The sequence below is a fragment of the Pocillopora verrucosa genome, chromosome 14 (assembly GCF_036669915.1).
Source record: "Pocillopora verrucosa isolate sample1 chromosome 14, ASM3666991v2, whole genome shotgun sequence".
NCBI classification, from domain to species: Eukaryota; Metazoa; Cnidaria; class Anthozoa; order Scleractinia; family Pocilloporidae; genus Pocillopora; species Pocillopora verrucosa.
In genome coordinates, this window is record NC_089325.1 from 10,242,773 (window position 1) to 10,260,243 (window position 17,471).

The 17,471-nt window shown below is 38.8% G+C and overlaps 1 protein-coding gene across 2 annotated transcripts; it reads right to left on the reverse strand.

Annotated features, from left to right (window-relative positions):
* Nucleotides 1–1,709: 1,709 nt before the first annotated feature.
* LOC131797853 (UDP-N-acetylglucosamine transferase subunit ALG13-like) lies at nt 1,710–16,446 on the reverse strand. Of its 2 annotated transcripts, XM_059115522.2 has the most exons (23): nt 16,094–16,446; nt 15,330–15,413; nt 14,471–14,521; nt 13,964–14,010; nt 13,601–13,673; nt 12,785–12,866; nt 11,450–11,650; nt 10,551–10,712; nt 10,368–10,432; nt 10,152–10,235; nt 9,943–9,971; nt 9,249–9,295; nt 9,022–9,090; nt 8,795–8,862; nt 8,270–8,314; nt 7,247–7,375; nt 7,033–7,092; nt 5,544–6,489; nt 5,210–5,274; nt 4,547–4,853; nt 3,918–3,958; nt 2,958–3,128; nt 1,710–2,837 (listed from the first exon to the last, which is right to left on the reverse strand). In XM_059115522.2, the coding sequence occupies exons 1-23, from the start codon at nt 16,271–16,273 to the stop codon at nt 2,199–2,201; spliced, it is 3,645 nt and encodes a 1,214-aa protein (XP_058971505.2). In that variant the 5' UTR covers nt 16,274–16,446; the 3' UTR covers nt 1,710–2,198. The 2 variants fall into 2 exon arrangements, with proteins under 2 accessions (XP_058971505.2, XP_066017181.1); XM_066161084.1 differs by lacking the exon at nt 9,022–9,090.
* Nucleotides 16,447–17,471: the final 1,025 nt, after the last annotated feature.

Below are 17,471 nucleotides of genomic sequence, written 5' to 3' on the forward strand. Positions count from 1 at the left end.
ATGACTGTTTTTATACTTGCAATATTTCCGCTCCAAAGTTTAATTACGCCTTACAAAAGCCGAAAAAATCAAGAAGAGTTTGCGGCGCCTACGGGTCATCTTTTGTCCAGTCCTTTTAATAATGAATATTTACTAACACGTTCAGATTTTTTTTCGCAAACTATAAAACAAGTTTAGCTTAATAAAATGGGCAAAAACAAACAAAAAAATTTTTTTTTAAAACCAAATTCAATTAGATATGATACGAAATTTTTCCTCATAAAGTTTTAAGCAACGTTGACCCATTAAACGCAAGTCCCAGCAGCGATTGCAGTCCATCGAGCTTGATATTTTTGTTCTAAAAGTTTTTATTTTTGCAATGTTTCTGAAGCAGTTTCCGAGGTTGCACCATTTTACAAAATAATGTAAACTATGGAAAATTTACTTCAACGAAACGAAATTTTTCATACAAAGTTACTCTACCCGTCAAAAAATTCAGCGCCTCTTTCAATTACCGCTATTTCAATTAGTTTCTACAAAGAAGTTTTCTTTTTTGTTCAAATTCAATAACATTCGTTACATGTTAGACGCGCCGAAATAATAAAAAATGCATGTTTCGAACGCCCCGCGAAATACCCCTCACACAACTTCCATACAAGGCACTTTTGAAAAGGAAATTGGCATGAACTCGCCGCTGTACGGGCTGAGTAAGGAGTACTGACCTCATCATCAGAGCGAGGCAGCACGGGGTGTTTTGTAGTTCTCCCGATAGCAATAGTCCTTGTCAGGGTATTAAGTGCGACGCTTTTCTCCGAAGAGCTCTTTGATGGATTAACACAGCTGGCAAGCTCTAAATTTATTCAACCATTCGAATAAAAAAATAAACCCCATAGACGATTTACCCCTTCAAGAAGCTTGAATTTTAGTGTTATGTAATTTAAAGTGAATTCTGACGAACTCCCAGTGATATCAGCCTTCCTTGTAGCTTGCCGGCTCAATCAAAAAGTAGTTTTTCGACGAGTTTTAATATTTGACTTCAAGTGGTCCTTTTGCTTTGACAGTGTGGAGTACGTGCGCCAGAAGGTTACCCCTCCACAACATATGGTTTTAAATTAGGGTGTTGTGCTTAAAAATAGCCTTTTACGCTCTACATCGCTCGCGGGTAACAACAGTTTGCGTGCGTTCCGCTCTAGCGTGCACAGCATATCATTCAGTGTAACCTGCAGGCGTCCGCCCACCCCACCAAAAGCTGAAATTGTCTTATTGCAGTGTCCCACCGATGTATTGTTTGGATCGGTTCACAGAATTCTGCCGAGATCACGATCTGAAAGAAAATGTAAAATCCATGACACAAGCACGAAACTACAAGGGCTCTGAGCAATAAGGTTATCGCAATGGAATGTTAATGTTTTGAAGTCTCGTACTCTAAGATCGTCTAATTTTAAACAACCATTTCATACTACAGACTGTCCTTGTTATACTCGATAGAAATACCTCTAACTAATCGAATTTGATGCCCGTACTGAGCGTTACGAATCGAATTTTGGCCCGAGTGCGAAGCGCCCGCTAAAGTGACCGATCAGAACGCACATGCGAACTTAGAGATATCGTAAAAGTATATATCGATTTCGGTACTTATATGGAGAAGTTTATTTAGAACCATAAACTGCTATTACTCGGCATCCACTGTTGCGTGTTCATGAACCCAAACAAAAGTAAACGACAAAGCATTCCGTCACGTCACATTTTTATTTGGCTATTCCCTAACACAAAACACCACAACTACAATAAACATAACGCTAAACAAAACATGAAAACGAAGTGTCTAGGACAGTAAGGCAGCCATATTACCACAATCCACCCGTACGGTTGGCCCAATACAAAACCTTTACTTTTCCACTATTGTTCGCGCACTACGCCAACATAGCTGTCATATTGGGCCCACGAAACAGCTCTGTTCAGCATTACAATTAAAACAACGGCATTTCTGCGCATTGTAATGACAGGGCTTAATCGACATTGCTGCTACATTGCGGCGAAAAGAGAGCCATAATGAAACTTAAGGTCTTCATAGGTATTTTTTTCCTCCAGCTCCTCACTGTCAAAGACACTTTTAAATTACATATCAAAACCATTCCGTTAGCTTTTCAGCTACCATCACAAGACAGTCTTTATCCGAGACATAGGCCTTCGATAGACAATTTCAATCCTGTTCCTCTTTAAGAATATTGCTGCGCCCGCGTGTTGCCAGCGGAATGCGGCGCTTGTGTCATGCTTGAAGAGACATTGCCGTGATAGTTCATAAATTGTTGGTTACCATGATAATGATAGTCTCCAGACCCCTTTCCAGCAGCATGGTCGCTTCCTGGCATGTAAAAGGCATTGGAAGACGAGCTAGCGGGCTGGGCAGCAGCTTGAAAAGCATGCGCACCATGCATAGGTTGGCCTTGATTCTGCGCATGCTGTGACTGCGCTCCGCCGAAGAGAAACTGATCGTTGCGATGCTTCTGATGTTTCTTGCTTTTGTGATACGGCTTAGGGTTTCCGGCTCCTTGTTGCATAGGCCCGCGAGGATTCTGTTGGTTTTGCAGCGGTGTGTTGTATCCACCCATGTGCATATGTTTCCCCTGGCCATACCGAGTGATCGATTGAGCCCCTCGCCAGGGTGCTGGATGGTGCTGGTTGGGTACGAACGGCGGCGGGCCTTGGTGCAAAACTTGTTGTTGCTGCGGTTGTTGTTGCTGCTGCTGAGTTTGTTGTTGCTGTGTCTGCCCGGGACTGCTTCTGTCCAAGGAATTACGGTCAGAAAAACTTGTGCCCTCTTGCACAACTGGCTGAATTTGAGGGGGGTGGTAGCCCTGTGCATTTAAGAAGACAGACACAAGCAACATGTATTACTATCAGCTGTTAAAGAACCCCATCAGTATGTACAAAATGCAAGACAGCATTGACCAAACTCGCATTACTGACTTATTCACCTGCATTTGCTGAGCCTGATAAATAACTTGTGGTACCCCAGGGTTACCAGGCTGTGGCATTGAAACCGCGGGATGCACCCCCATGTGATCCTGGGAAGGCATCTGGTAGAATGACGGATAATAGATCATGTTTTGGTTGGTCCATTGCTGATTGTACATGTGGAGATGACACTGCAATATGGACAACAAGTTAGTCAAAGAAATCTCTTCTCGACTTAAGTATTGGCTAAATTATGATCTACAGTCAACTCCCGATAACTTGAACCTTCAAAGGGAGCTATAAAGGTTTGAGTCAACTTTTGTACAGGCACTGGTGTTAATGTACCATTAACTAAAAAAATCTAAGCTAAACTGACACGTTATGTGTTTTGCAAAATAGGGCACAGATAACAAGGCTGCCTCAAAATAAATTAAAACGAATGTTTTGGACTGTAGTACATTGTTTGTTTTAATTTGTCATGTATTGACAGACGTGGTTCGAGTTATCGAGGGTAAAATATAAAGAGAGTGACCTGAGGGAAAACGAAAATTGTTTCGACTTAGCGGAAGGTTCGAGTTATCGAGAGTTCGAGTTACCGAGGGTAAAAAATGCAGTACACGACGGAAATCGATCTTTGTTCGTGTTTCCAAGGGTTCAAGTTATCGGGAGTCGACTGTATCTATCGAAAAGTCGGGGGAGTTGATAAGAGTCTTGGGAGAAGGAAATGAGGGTGTTAGACTATCAGTCTCGGAAAAAACTTTTCTTGACAAAAATCGATGTTTAAGAAAATTACTGTGTTTCACTGCACTGAGAAGGATTGTAGTCTATCCCAGACTCTTTCCCATCGCGCTACCGAGGATAAGCGTCGCAATGGTGGAAAGTTAAGTCAAAATTAAACTGCATGCATGGGAAACTGGTCGAGCAAAGTGTGACGACAACTGGTGAGAATTTTGGGTGTTATCGAACAGTTTAAGCTTTACCTGAAATCCAAGGTTGAAGAAATATCGGAGAGTGTTAGGGTCTGGAAAATAAAAAAGGTACACCTTATGCATCTTTGTGAGTGCGTTCGACGAACCCTACTTGAGTTAGCCTCGTATTTACGGAAATATCTACTCTGATAAGTAAATATTTAGAGGTTACGTGCTAATCGAGCTGGCAAAAGCTGAGCGCCTTAACCCTTCAACTCCCATGAGTGACCAAGACAGAATTTCTCCTTACAATATCAATACAATATCAAGCAGACAAGTGATGAGAATAAAGTAAACTATCAATTGGGGGATTATTGGTTGATCCAATACCAAATTCTCCAAATTGACATCATAAGAACTGTATGGCAGACAGTAAGGAGAATTACCAATAAGGTCTTGGGAGTTAAAGGGTTAAACGTAAATTTACAGTAATTCAACAATTTGCCTCCTCATTCCTATTTAAGGAGAGAGTGGTGAGGTGATAAGTCAGAAACCGCTACGCTGGCCCATAAGAAGAGGCCCTGAGCTAGTCAGCTGTAGATTAGACAGTGCTAGGTCCAAAGAACCGACGCCAGAGACCAACGATCACTGAATATCTTGATCCAGATTAGCCAGGTCAAGAGAGTGACAAAACAACTTACCATCGGGCAAATCGGAACCGTCGCTTTCCATCGATATCCCTTGAGGCATGCGTGGATGGCTGGTCATGTTCGGCAGCTGTTGGAACATAATGGATAGGAACGGCAGCTGAATATACGATTGATGCTGTTGTGCAACTGACGGGGAGCTGGACGGCACAGGGTCTGCTCCTTCATTGCTCTGGTTGGTGTCGACAGGGGCGGGGGAGGGGGTGGGGGACTGTTGTTGAGTGTTACTGTCGAGGGTGGGTATGGAGGCTTGGGGATTCGTGGCTTCGTCTTCGCTCGTGTTTTTGTCAGCTTTGTTAGCCTGAGAAATAAAACCGGTTGACAAGAGTAAATTAACTGTTAAGAGGAGAACTACAACAAATCTAGCGCAGCACTAACATCAGATTTATGCACGACACTGACCTCTTTCCAGGCGGTTGTTTGAGCTTGTCACGGAACATGAAAGACAAGGTGTTGCGTGACAAGCTCAAACGACGGCTGCGCGTGAAGGAGACTGGCAACATAATAGCTCATTTCAGACATACAAGATCCGTCATTGCATAGGATTTACATTTGAGTTCACAAGCGCATAAATTCAGTTTGATAACCATATTATGCAGAACACACACACAGTAGATCGCAGTAAATAATTCTTACACGAGAATTAACTACACTTACGGGCACGTGGGGAACTGGCAAATTCTCTGCAATATCTGAAGGAGGAGGTTTCATCACAACGGAAACTGTGAAACAAAATAATAAAGCTACCAGTGAGTGTCATCAGGAACATTTTAATTCAATATCATGGCTAACTTGGTCTATCATCTAAAAGAGGTCAAACTTCATTGCCCCCCCATGAAAGTTTTCCTTTCATAGGCGTTTCTCCCTGAAAATGGCAACAAAAGCAAAGGATAAGGGAATATTTTTTGTTCTCTTGTTAGGAACAAAGCTGGGTTCCATTAAAAGGCGCTGTGCAACACGAACACGTACGACACAAACACAATGACTATACCTAGAGTTGGCGGAGCAACCACATCTCTCTTTCCATCTCTACCAGCTAAATGCAGAACTTTAATTTCACCGCCTCCATTAAGGGGCTCGGCAAAAGTCACAGTCTTTTTCTCAGGAGAGGTCGATGCAGAACCTTCTCCTGCCAGCGCTGATTTGAGGTTCGGTGTGTCTTTAGGAACAGAGTCCTCTTTTCTGAACAAATTACCATCCTCCTTCAAGGCTTCCTCCTGATGTTCACTGACCATGGCCTGCTTTGATTTATTACTGACATTGGACACACGAATCACTCCTCGCGTTCCTTGCGGCTTCGCAACGAGCTCTTCTGTCTTTTTTGTTTCTTGTTCCAATAGTTTGGCGCTACTGTCGGGAGTTTTATCCTGCGTTTTTACGTCTTTCCTTTCATTCGAATCTTTTATCCAAACGCTCTTTATCTCAGCAGAATCCATTAATTTATTTTCTTCCATGTTGGACTTTTGCGGAACACTTTCCAGATCTGACGAAGATGCTGTAGTGTGCTGTTTAAATTCATTCAAGGGACGCCCCTTTGGAAGGTCTATCTTGCCTTTCAAAAGTTCCTTTTCTACAGGCAAGGTTTGTTTCTGAGTATCACTTTGTTCCTTCTTTGCATTCTCCAAAGGACCAAGAACACTGCTTGTTTCAAGAGACCAACTCTCCGTTTTAGTTGCACTCTCACTATCCAGAGCCACTGGTATTTTCACTTCTTTGGCCAGAAATCTCTCTTTCTCAGTTTCCAGTTCTTTCTCGCCATGTGACTGGTGCTGACTAGCCGTCAAGACACTTGGAGGTTTGTTTTCTGTGCTGACATGGTTTTCTTTGGGTGGACCGGCAGGCTTCAGCTGATTGTTTTTCAAGCGGCTCCAGAACTCTGCAGGGGTTTGATCAGGTGCAGCTTCAGATGAAGGGGTCCGCTCTTCAGCTTGCTGGGTCTAACGAAATCAAAACGGGGAAAAATGTTTTTTGCAAAACTCGAAATGGTTCTTCTTCCAATGATCGTTTGGTAAGATCAAACTAAACTCCAAAGAGTTGATTTTTGCAGTGAAAGGAAACCCCTAAAATCTATTACAGCAAGCAAAATAAAGCTATCATTAAGTAGAGGGTGTGAAACCATAGGCCCAACAGACAAACAGTTCGGGCTCTGCGTCTACCACTGATGTCCCCATTACAGTAAAAATTAAAGAAAAAAAACCTCTCATAACCCCTTACAACCTGATATCAGTATGCATATTCTCCAAACTGTCCTCTACACATTTTTTAAGTTGTTGACAAGGAGAATTTGTGAAACAATCAAAAACTTAATTAGTCAGTGATCATTTCCTACATTCTCGTGACACAGAAAGGTCTAACTCGGAGGGAGGGGGGGAAGGGGGGAAGGAATACCGTAAAGAGAAATTAGATATTAGTCACCCTCATGGGTCAAAGGTCGGATGGTGTTTGCTTTTAACCAACTATTTACAAGAAGTAGCACTCACTGGTAGAGCAGGGAAGGCCGCTGGGTCCTTTCCTTGTAATTCCGCCAACTTAGCTTGTTCCTTGGAGAGGAAAACAAACGATTGACAATTAAATACGAGGAATTAACGTCACTTGTAAAGCTACCAACAACAGACAACTTTTTAGACACTGGTAAGTAACATTTTAAGGTTATCTAGTTGAATACAATTACGAGATGAAGCACAGTACACTCACTGCTATCTGTTTTGCTTCATCTTCCTCCTTTTGAAGCTGTTTCTCGTCTCTTCCCCTTTGGAAGCGGCCACGCCCTCTCATCCTCCCACGTGGTCCTGGGCCACCTCTTGGTCTGGGAAAGGTGTCATCCTGAAATAAGACAAAACCAAGGTTACTGGTCTTCATTCTTCCTCTGCGTTCATTCATTCTTCTCTTATTAAGGACCTTGACCCTAACAAACTACTGTAGCGATTTTCAGGAGTGTCAAAAATAATGCGAGGTTATATTAGATTTCTGCATTACGCTCTATGATTGGTCCAGAAAACTCGCACCACCCCTCAACCAATCAGATACAAAACTAAACCCTGGGATTTCCCCTGCTTCAAGCAATTTGCTTGTATTTACTTTCAATTCCCACCGGCTCAATGTAATATTTTCCTCTGTACAGATTGGCTGTCATAATTTCTAAAATTTTGGTTTGACAAAACTCGATAAAAATGTGCTCTACTTTTAGGTGAGTTTATAGGGAAGTTGTTAACTTTGAACTTGGTTCTCAAATGAGAAAAGATGTTACACATTTTGTTACCAACCAGGGACAAACAAGACAGACAGATCAGAGAGATGAGGCTAAGCCCCACCATGGAAAAGCATCAGATCGCAAACAAGAAAAGTTCTCTCTAATCCTTCTAGGTGACCCAGATTTCATATTATGCCCAAACTCACAAAAAAATGTCTTTCTTTTCAAAGATTTTCTCACACTTAACCATTTACATCCCAACATCAGTCTCCAAATTCTCCATACTCTTATCTAATATTTCCTTTGGAACTGAGTAAGAGAATTGGTCTAACAATCAAAGCTTCTTAGGTTGGCAATCATTTCCTTCATTCTCATAATCTTAAGGAATTCTTCAACAGTATTACTTTAAGGAGAAATTAGATGCTAGTCACTCCTATAGTTTAAGGAGTTAAGAAAATTCTTAAGGATGTTTAAGTGACCCAGGTTTGTGTACAATTCAGTATTTATTTTAATAAAAGATATCTTACCTGAAAACCCTTCCGACCTGCTGCATCTTCGCTGTGTTCGTCACTCTGAAAAACAAAACACACAAATAACCAAGTGAGTAACTATACACCATAGGATAATTAACCTGTTCTTTACAGTATTTCATTTTAACAGATTTTAAAAGCTAAATGTGATTGAAAATTTTTCCTATCTCTTATACGTTTTAAGAATGGGTCTCGGCTTATAGCTGAATGTTTTGTGTTTATGTTTGAAGACGATCGTCTCAAGTTTAAGAGTTAAAAGTCTAGGGTCTTGGCTTATAGCCAGGCTCAGCTAATAACCAATAAAATATGGTATGTAGAAAATGCAGTTGTCACCCTTCATGAAGAATGATCAGTTCAATCAACACACTGTAATTTTAGCTACATGAAAATATGGATCCAAGTTGGGATGCATCAGGTACATTTAGAGGAATGGAATCAGATGAAGATAACATTAATAAAATTAAACAAAACAAATGATAAAAAAAAAGATCCAATTCATGTACATGGTGTTGCTGTCCTGACCTTGTATCCTCTCTGGGTTCTTCCTTGAATGTTCCTTCTCCTTCCTCGTTTCCCGTCATCTCGCAAACCTATAGAGATCAGTACAGTAATTCTAAGTTAAATCATACTACAAAATATTGTTTAATCATTGATCCACAAGTACAGTTCCCCACAAATTGTAAATTTCAAAGCAAATCAATCAGAAAATAATATGCTACAAAAAAGAATCAATTGTGGGGCAAACACACCATCAACATAAGAGGGACCTCCGGATTCAGATTTTTTGTAGTAGCCAGTTAAATCTCTGTAACTCAACTCTGGAGAAAGAAAAAACACAAATCAGGATTTCATTCCTGATCCTGATGAAAGAAAACTTTGATTCTGGTGCCAATTTTCCCATCTTTCCCCACACACATGGTGTATACTACATGGGCACAAAGTCCTCAGTCAGGACACTACGTTTGTTTTTACTTACCTTGTTGAGTATCAGAGGGCTTCAAGTTTTCCAGAGGAATGATAAAACTGACAAAAATGAAACCAAAAAATAAATAAAGGAAAGAAAAAGTTTACAGGCAAATAAAGACATGCAAGTGAGTGACTGAGAACTAACCACATGTCATATATATATATTCAAGTTTTAAGTTACCTTAACCCTTTAACTCCCAGATCAGATTTGTAATTCTCCTTACTGTCAACCATACAATTCTTATAATCTTAGCTCAGAGAATTTAATATTGAATTTACCTTATTATCCCCAAATTGATATTTTTCTTTATTCTCATTACTCATCTGGTTGATTTTGTATAGATATTATAGGGAGAAATTCTGTCTTGGTCACTCATGGGAGTTAGAAGGTTAAGGCAAAAGTATTTTAAAATACCTGTCCTTCAATTTGTATAACCTTTGTTTCAGATAAATTATCATAATTCTTAGACAACACAATAAATAATCATACTTTTCTGATTCCACTTAATCCATATTCTATTTAAAATCTACATATGCACAAAGGGATACATTTTAGTCTGAGTTATCTTCTCACAATCAGTGTTTGGGAAATAAAGAAAATGGTATTTTTCAGAATTACCAGTGTTAAGAAAGAACCCTCACATGACCACAGAAATTGATCAAAACAAAATTAAGTAAACAATAAAATAATTTAAAATGGGTACCGTTTATTTTGAAGCTCTGGAACATTCACCTGGAAAATAAATGATGATTAAAAGGTTTTTAAAATAAATGAGAAGAGTGATACAATGTAATGAACTACATGCAATTGTTAAAAAAAAGTACAGAACTTGGAAACATTGAAAATGAAATGGAAAAACTGTTCAACTTAGAAGAACTCTTTGCTCCAGGTTGAAGATAGTAATCAACTCACCTCAATTCTTCCTTGGAGTGGAAGGGGATAGACAACCAAGGCCTCATAAACTTTGTCTGGAGCTTCTGGTGGCCCCAACCATGCCTAAATTACAAACACACACACACACACAAAGGAAAGACACTTAAATAACGTCATTATCAGCTCTCTCTGAGATTGGAGAAACACTCCAGTGTGGCATAAGATCATACAGTATATGATATTAAGTGTACTTACAAAGCATTTATCTCCTGGCTGGTACTGAATACTTGCTGCAAAACACTGATCCTGCTGTTCTTGAGCTGAATAAACAAATTTTCAAAGGTAATTAGCTACATGCACACAGAACACAACAATCAAAAAATACCAACACTGCATCCCAAAGAAAAATGCTGCAACGCATGAAATAGCTTCAATTACCATTTTTAGAATCCTCCCACACTTCTAGCTCGACATTCCTGTACAGTTCATTGTCTAGAGACCTCTTGGCTTGCCATCCATGTTTCTGATCCAAGTTTGGTTTTGCTGGCTCTTCCCTGAGTTCCTCTTGATCATAACCTCTGTTCTGACGAGCAGATTTTGCTGAAAAAAGAGACCAAGAGGATGCAGCTCAGTTTATGCAGTGCAATAAATTTCTCACAAACCATTCCATGCAAAGTTGCCGGGGCAGTAGCAATCAGCAATCTGTTAGAGTACACTGTATTCTCCAAATATTTTTGAATGGCCAGCCATTGAAAAAATAACAGCAGCTGGCACAGACAAGAGACTGCCCAAAGGGCAAAGGCATCCACGTGTCTTCTGTCAGCATTTGCAATGTATTCCCCCTTTGCTTTTGCCGATTGTTTCCTTACCAGTTTTACCCAAAATCAATCTTTTTGGGAATGGGCAAAAATGATGCTTAGGCTAAAATATTAAGTCTGAGAGTATTTCAGATCAAGACAAGACTTGAAGAAGATAGTAAAGAAGCCTGTACAACAGATATAGGTTGTTCATAAAAATGCCATTTACTGGTGCTTCTGGAGAACAATGAGGGTAGGGCTGCAAGGTTTTCTGAATATTAACCCCTTTTCAAACCACATCTTGCCATTTTCTACAAAAGCTTTCAGACTAAAAAAATTAAAAAACTATGAGAACTGCACAAACCTATTTAGCTAACATGTACACAGCTTATGTGTTCATGAAGTGCCTTTGAGCAACAAAAACATCACCACAATTTTCAACATCTTTGTGATGCAGAAAATTGCCTTAAAGCAGTTGCAAACTTCTAAATCAGATCCAATCCCTGCATTTTCAGATTGATGTCTTCAGCAGCAACATACCTTTACTTTTTCCTCTAACAACCTCTGTCCAACCAGAGTTGTCTTCTCCATCCTCCTTGAAAGACTCTTCATCTCCAAGGCCATTCTGATAGAAGTTTGTTGTTCCCATGCTGTTCAGATCACCAGGAGAATTCTGTCTGGAGCCACATTTTCTGTCCAGCTCTCCAAACACATTCTGATACAAGAGCTCATATACCACAGCTTCAGTAAAGAAAATCAATAGAATATGTTAAGATGGTCAATAGGTACTGACCAGTCAGAAATACTGCAAACAATAAAAACTGACAAAATACTAAAAAAATTTGGTTTGGTCAACTGAGCTGATCATGTAATTTGGCTACTATTAACAGTTTCTAACGCTGACATTTCAAGCAATCACTCTTCACCAGAGGGAAGAACGAAGGGCTATTGCTCTGACAAAGGGCTAATGCTTGATGTAGAAACTTTCTACTGTGGCAAAATTACATTATTAACTCAGTTGATAAAGCCTAATCATCTTATGACACTCAATACCCATGCAGCACTATAGTTTCTCTAGAAACTTACCCCCTTTATTGACAAAACACTAATATATGTTCACATGACCCATAAATGAGCATTAAAAAAAAAAAAAAAACCTTATAGTAAGTACACTCACAGAAACTGAATTGGTGGAAGATGACACCAAAGAGAGGGATGTTATTCACATTCAAGATTTGTATTAAAAAATATGACAAATTTATCTTCACAAAAATTGCCCCTGCTTCTTAACAAGAGGTTCTATACAAGTACCATGTATTTAACCAATATCTGGGTGCACAGATACTTGCTTAATCTTTTCACTCTCATTTAGAGCGAAGACCTCATTTCTTAATTCTCCTTACTGTCTGCCATTCAATTCTTATCATGCTGGATAATTTAGTATTGGATCAACTAATTTTGTTGATATCTATCTTTACTCGTACCACTTGTCTGCTTGATATTGTGAGGAGAAATTCTGTATTAGTCACCCAAGGGAGTTAAAGGGTTAAACTTTTCACCACCAAGAGTAACTATATTTGAATTCCTCTTTGCAATACATCAATAACATTTTCAAGCATAAGGGTGATGAGACTAGAAGCAAATAACAATCAGAGGGTAAACTGCGATTTCACGCAGGATTTCAGGGTTAGAATTGTAAGAATTGTACGGCAGACAGTGCAAACAAATGTTATTTAAATCCAGGGAGTCACATGGTGAAGTGTGATTATTTTTGTGGTTTAATATCACTCTAAGTGTAATTACTATTATTTATAGGCTATAATTACTGTAAGTACTAACAGCCTAGTAACTTCTGAGTTTTATGAGTTCACTTACATTGGCACATGGCTGCGATCTTCTGGAATTTCATGTCATAAACAGCATCATAATGGTTTCCATTTGAATAGCAAAGCAGGATCTGAAAACAGAGTTGACAAAAAGTTACATTTTGTATCAAGGGACATGTAGAAGAGAATAGTGAACAGTGAAAGATCTGAAAGGTGAACTTTTCACATCTGCTTTTGTGTATACCTATTTGAAAACTAGAGAACATGTACTTTATCACACCATGCCAGGTAACCCGGAGACTTGCTATTGCTGGCCAAGAACATTTATGACCATACTTGGGACTAGTTTCATGATGTGTCTGCAATTCAATCTTAGGAAGAGTCCATGCTGGCAGGCAGAAGTTCCATATACATTTACATCTTTGTAAAGTATACATGGTGGTATTTAGGATTAAACCCTTCTCCCAATCAGTGGGGTGTATGTAAAAGCAGAGTGTTTGCAAAGGTAAACACTGATCATAAATGTATAAATTGAAATTCTGCTGTTAGTTCACAGAGTTTTCATTGTTCTTTAATTATAACAAGATCCTGTGAGGTGCTAACATGGGATGTGTTGGTCCTTATCTACATACATGCTCATTTATGCAGAAAATAACAAATTTAATGCTGACTTTTCAAAGTATAGGAATGAAATCGAAAAATAAAATCGAGAAAAAAAAAATTAACAGTTACCAATCCAAGGAGAAACCCCAACCAACAGGGCTTAATCTTAGTGTGAGGCACAAGTACATGACTGACTAAATTCCATTTCTGATTACAATGAACATGGTCTACCACAAGCATCCCACTTAATCATGATAATTACCTTGTCTTTGAAATTGTTGTCAGTCACCTTGGTGGGTTCTGCATTGATGTCTTGATAAACAACAAAGTCTTTCCTGGAAGTTAAAACAAACTTTTATGTCTGCTTCATCTATACTAATAAAGTCAATAACAGGTTGTACTGTCTTTTGTTCTAACAGATGAAGTTTTAGCACAAGAAAATTTTATTACCAGAAAACTGAAGTTAAGACAATTTAGTGGTAGTCTAAGGCACTTGTCAGATGCAAGTTAGCAGTCACCTCTTGTAACTCAATTCTCAGTTTGCAAAGATTCTACAAGCAGGCAACAAATTTGAGAGTCAAGTACATATATTTTGTATATACAACTATCTATACAAACTACTTACTTATACATCAGTGAAAGAGCACTTATTTCAACCTGTCCTGCCCATTCCTGTGATGAAAATGAAGGCAAGAAAGTTTCACAGATCATAAATGCCAACAAATTCTGACTGAGTATACAAAGTTCTTTTTTAGCAGGTTTGAAGTGTGAAGTCTTTGAAAATTTCCTTTTACCTAAGCAGCAGCTCTTAACCCTTGAACCTTTAGACCGACTAGGATCTAATTTCTCTTTATAATATAGCCTCTAAATCACACATTCAGGTCATGAGAATAAAGGAAATGATCACCAAAATGAAGAAGCTCTTGATTGTCAGACAATTTCTCCTTATCAGCCCCTTTGGCAATGTATATAGAACAGTACAGAGAATATGCACGCTAATCTAACAGTGCAAAGGATTAAGTATTAATTGCAGTTATGATTGTGTTTCTCCTGTGCAAAACCTTTTTGAAGTTCAACACTTATCCAATTTGTTATGTTGGAAAACTCACAAATTACTTTACATGTACTGTACCTTTGGGTTTTGTAGTCTGAATAAGTGATGATCAAATGGTCCTTCCAAAAACTGAAAACATAGGATTAATGGAAGGTTAACATTACATCAATGTATCAGGGCTTCAATAATAAGCGTCCATGATTATTGTGTTACTTCACAATGTTGCTAGAACAATGATCATCATAGTTATTAGTACGACAAACTATGCCGCAGAGAGTATCAATGACATTACTTTTGGTGTTTCATGCTCAAGCACTTGACATCTCATGGCTTTCAACCCTATAACTTCCAGAAGTGGTTTCCCAAAATCTAATTTTTAATTCTTCCCTCTAGCTGCTACACATTTCCTTGTACACAAATTACAAGAATTTGATGTTAGATCATGAACGCAACTTCTACCTGATAAATTGGAGTATTTTCATTGCCTATTTGCTGGATAATGTAAGAATGTGATAGGAAGAAGTTACATGTGAGTGACCAAGACAGAATTTCTCCTTACTATATCTATACAATATCATGTAGACAAGTGATGAGAATTAAGAAAAATATAAATTATAGGATTACTTATTGATCTGGTACCAAATTCTCCAAACAAACATAATGATAATTGTTTGGCAGACAGTAAGGAGAATTACTAGTGAGATCTTGGGAGTTAAAGGTTTAATCACTTCTGGAAGTTGAACAGTTAAGTATTCACTTACTCTGTGAGTAAGTTAAGTGTCTTAGGGGTTAGATGACAAATAAAAAGCAACTTTAATATCTAATCCTGGATTTACACTCACTGATTGCTTAAGAACTGGGCTCTGGACCCTAAGCTGCCTTTGCTGTGGAATTTTTTTTTATGTAAACAACTCTTAATACTATCAAAATACTTTACCGCTTCAAACTTCTCCCTGTTTCTTCTCATAAAGTCTATGCAATCCTTACGGACTTGGAGGTGTTTGGCTTGACAGTTGTAGACCTTAAAACAAACAGGAAAAAAAACAAAAGCATCGATCATTTGTTAATTCCTCTTTCCGAAGAACGACAAGTAAAGCAAGACTTCTAAAACAAATGTTTATCCACAGGATAAAAGTTTTACATAACTTGAACTCCAGCAATTTATTTCGCATGTAAACAAAGATAGCATGCTGGCATTTTTAGTTACCGAATGCGGGCAAGCTGACGTTTTACAGAGTAATTTTTAGATCTACATACGTAGGTGCATTCACTAACTGTCATTAACTCTAAACGCTTAAATCTTTCTGGGGTGAAACTGTCGTAATTAACAAATTAAAGCAACAAGAAATTGCTGCGAGAAAAAATATCGTAGGAAGTTTTCTAAATGTACATGTTTTAAATTGAGTTAATGTGAAAGAACAAAGTGAAACATTTGATTAACGTAGCGTTCGTATCGATTGAACGTTCGATCACGAGGCCATCCCAAGAGAAGGTTTGTTTGTTGAACAACAGAAAAATAAGTTACATAAAAAATTGTCAGAAGGTAAAGCACTAAAGCACTGATGAAGGCGAAAAACAGAATTTCGAACGTCTCTAGAGCTGGTGATGGACGATCAAACATAGGAATAACAACAGTTATGTTAAATCCTTAAAATGCCTTTAATAAATCATTCTGTTAATAAACAAAGCGACGGAACTTACTTGCTCTGACACTGCTCTAAAAAGACAGGAGCCATCCTTCGCGATTGGCTTTCTGTACAAGTTCAAGCGGGCCAGAAACTCGTCCATTGCCGTCTCTGTGTAATTTCCACTACCTCCGTTCGAAGTCGGAGAGTTCGTGGGTCCCGGCTTTTTCTTGCGTTTGATGTTCGAAGAAGGCATTCTTTCAGGCAAGACTGTCGGCTTGCTGTTCTTTGGTTTATTTTGTGCTTAACGCATGTTCGTCATGGTGTTAATTGAGAGCAAACTGCGTTTCTTTACATGTTTCGAGAGTCAAGAGTTTTCATTGACTACCACGAGGGACGGCCATTGCTGCGCCAAAAAGGCCATAAAGTAACATATCCAGCGGTTTCTTACTAAGTGATGACGCAATTACTAGTTTCCAGATCTTTTTCCAATTATGGGAACACGCCCCGTCACGCCTCCGGAAAGAAAAAGGGCCCAAGGGAACCAATAAAGTATTTTTTTTCTTGTTATCTTTCATCAGCCATCTGTGTCAGCCACAGAGATAATAAGAATCTAGCTTGGCCAATAGAATTTCAGCTGAGCTGCTGTAGAGAACAGATGACGAAAACCGGGGGAAAAAATTAAATACAATTCAATTCACTGGCTCCTGAAAATACACAGAACGGTATACTACAGAGGAAAAACTTTTTGGGATCATTGGAATGCCTTTTTATATTCATCATACCCACCTGTGCCATAGCTAACTGGTAGTGGTTAGGCAAGGCATGGACTAGGCAAGGAGTTATAGCTCCCTGATCGTAAGTTATGGAAAAGGCTAGGAAATTTGAATATAGCCATTCTTGCATATTAAAAGTTAATCGAAGTAGTTGTGTATTTTTTTAGCGGAAACACTTACTCTTTAATTGCTTTCTATATTGTGTCTTTATTCATTGATCAACTATCTAATAAGCTGGTGCAATCATGTAACTTGATTAACGTAATTTTACATCATTCGGTAGTCCCACAGTATCACAGTAGTCCCACAGTATCACAATAGTCCCACAATATCACAGTGATATTACTAACATAAGTACAAGTACTTTTACTATGTTCCCAATACACTACAGAAGTTAAACCCAAATCTTTCAAGATCGTCCGCTCGATCTTGTCCATCTGTGTTCTTCCTTGTCAACTCTTGGCTTATTTCAAACCTTTTAGTTTCTTCTTGTCTTAGAGAAGTAATATTTTTTTAAAATCGTGGCATACCCATACCCAAACCATTCTTTAACCCTTTCTTCAAATGTCATCGAGTTTGGTTTTGTGAAGTTGCAGTGGCTGGGCTGTCAATTACCTTTGAGGGGCCGGTCTGTTTTTTTTTTTTCGTGTGCGTATGTTAGTTTAACGACTTATGCAT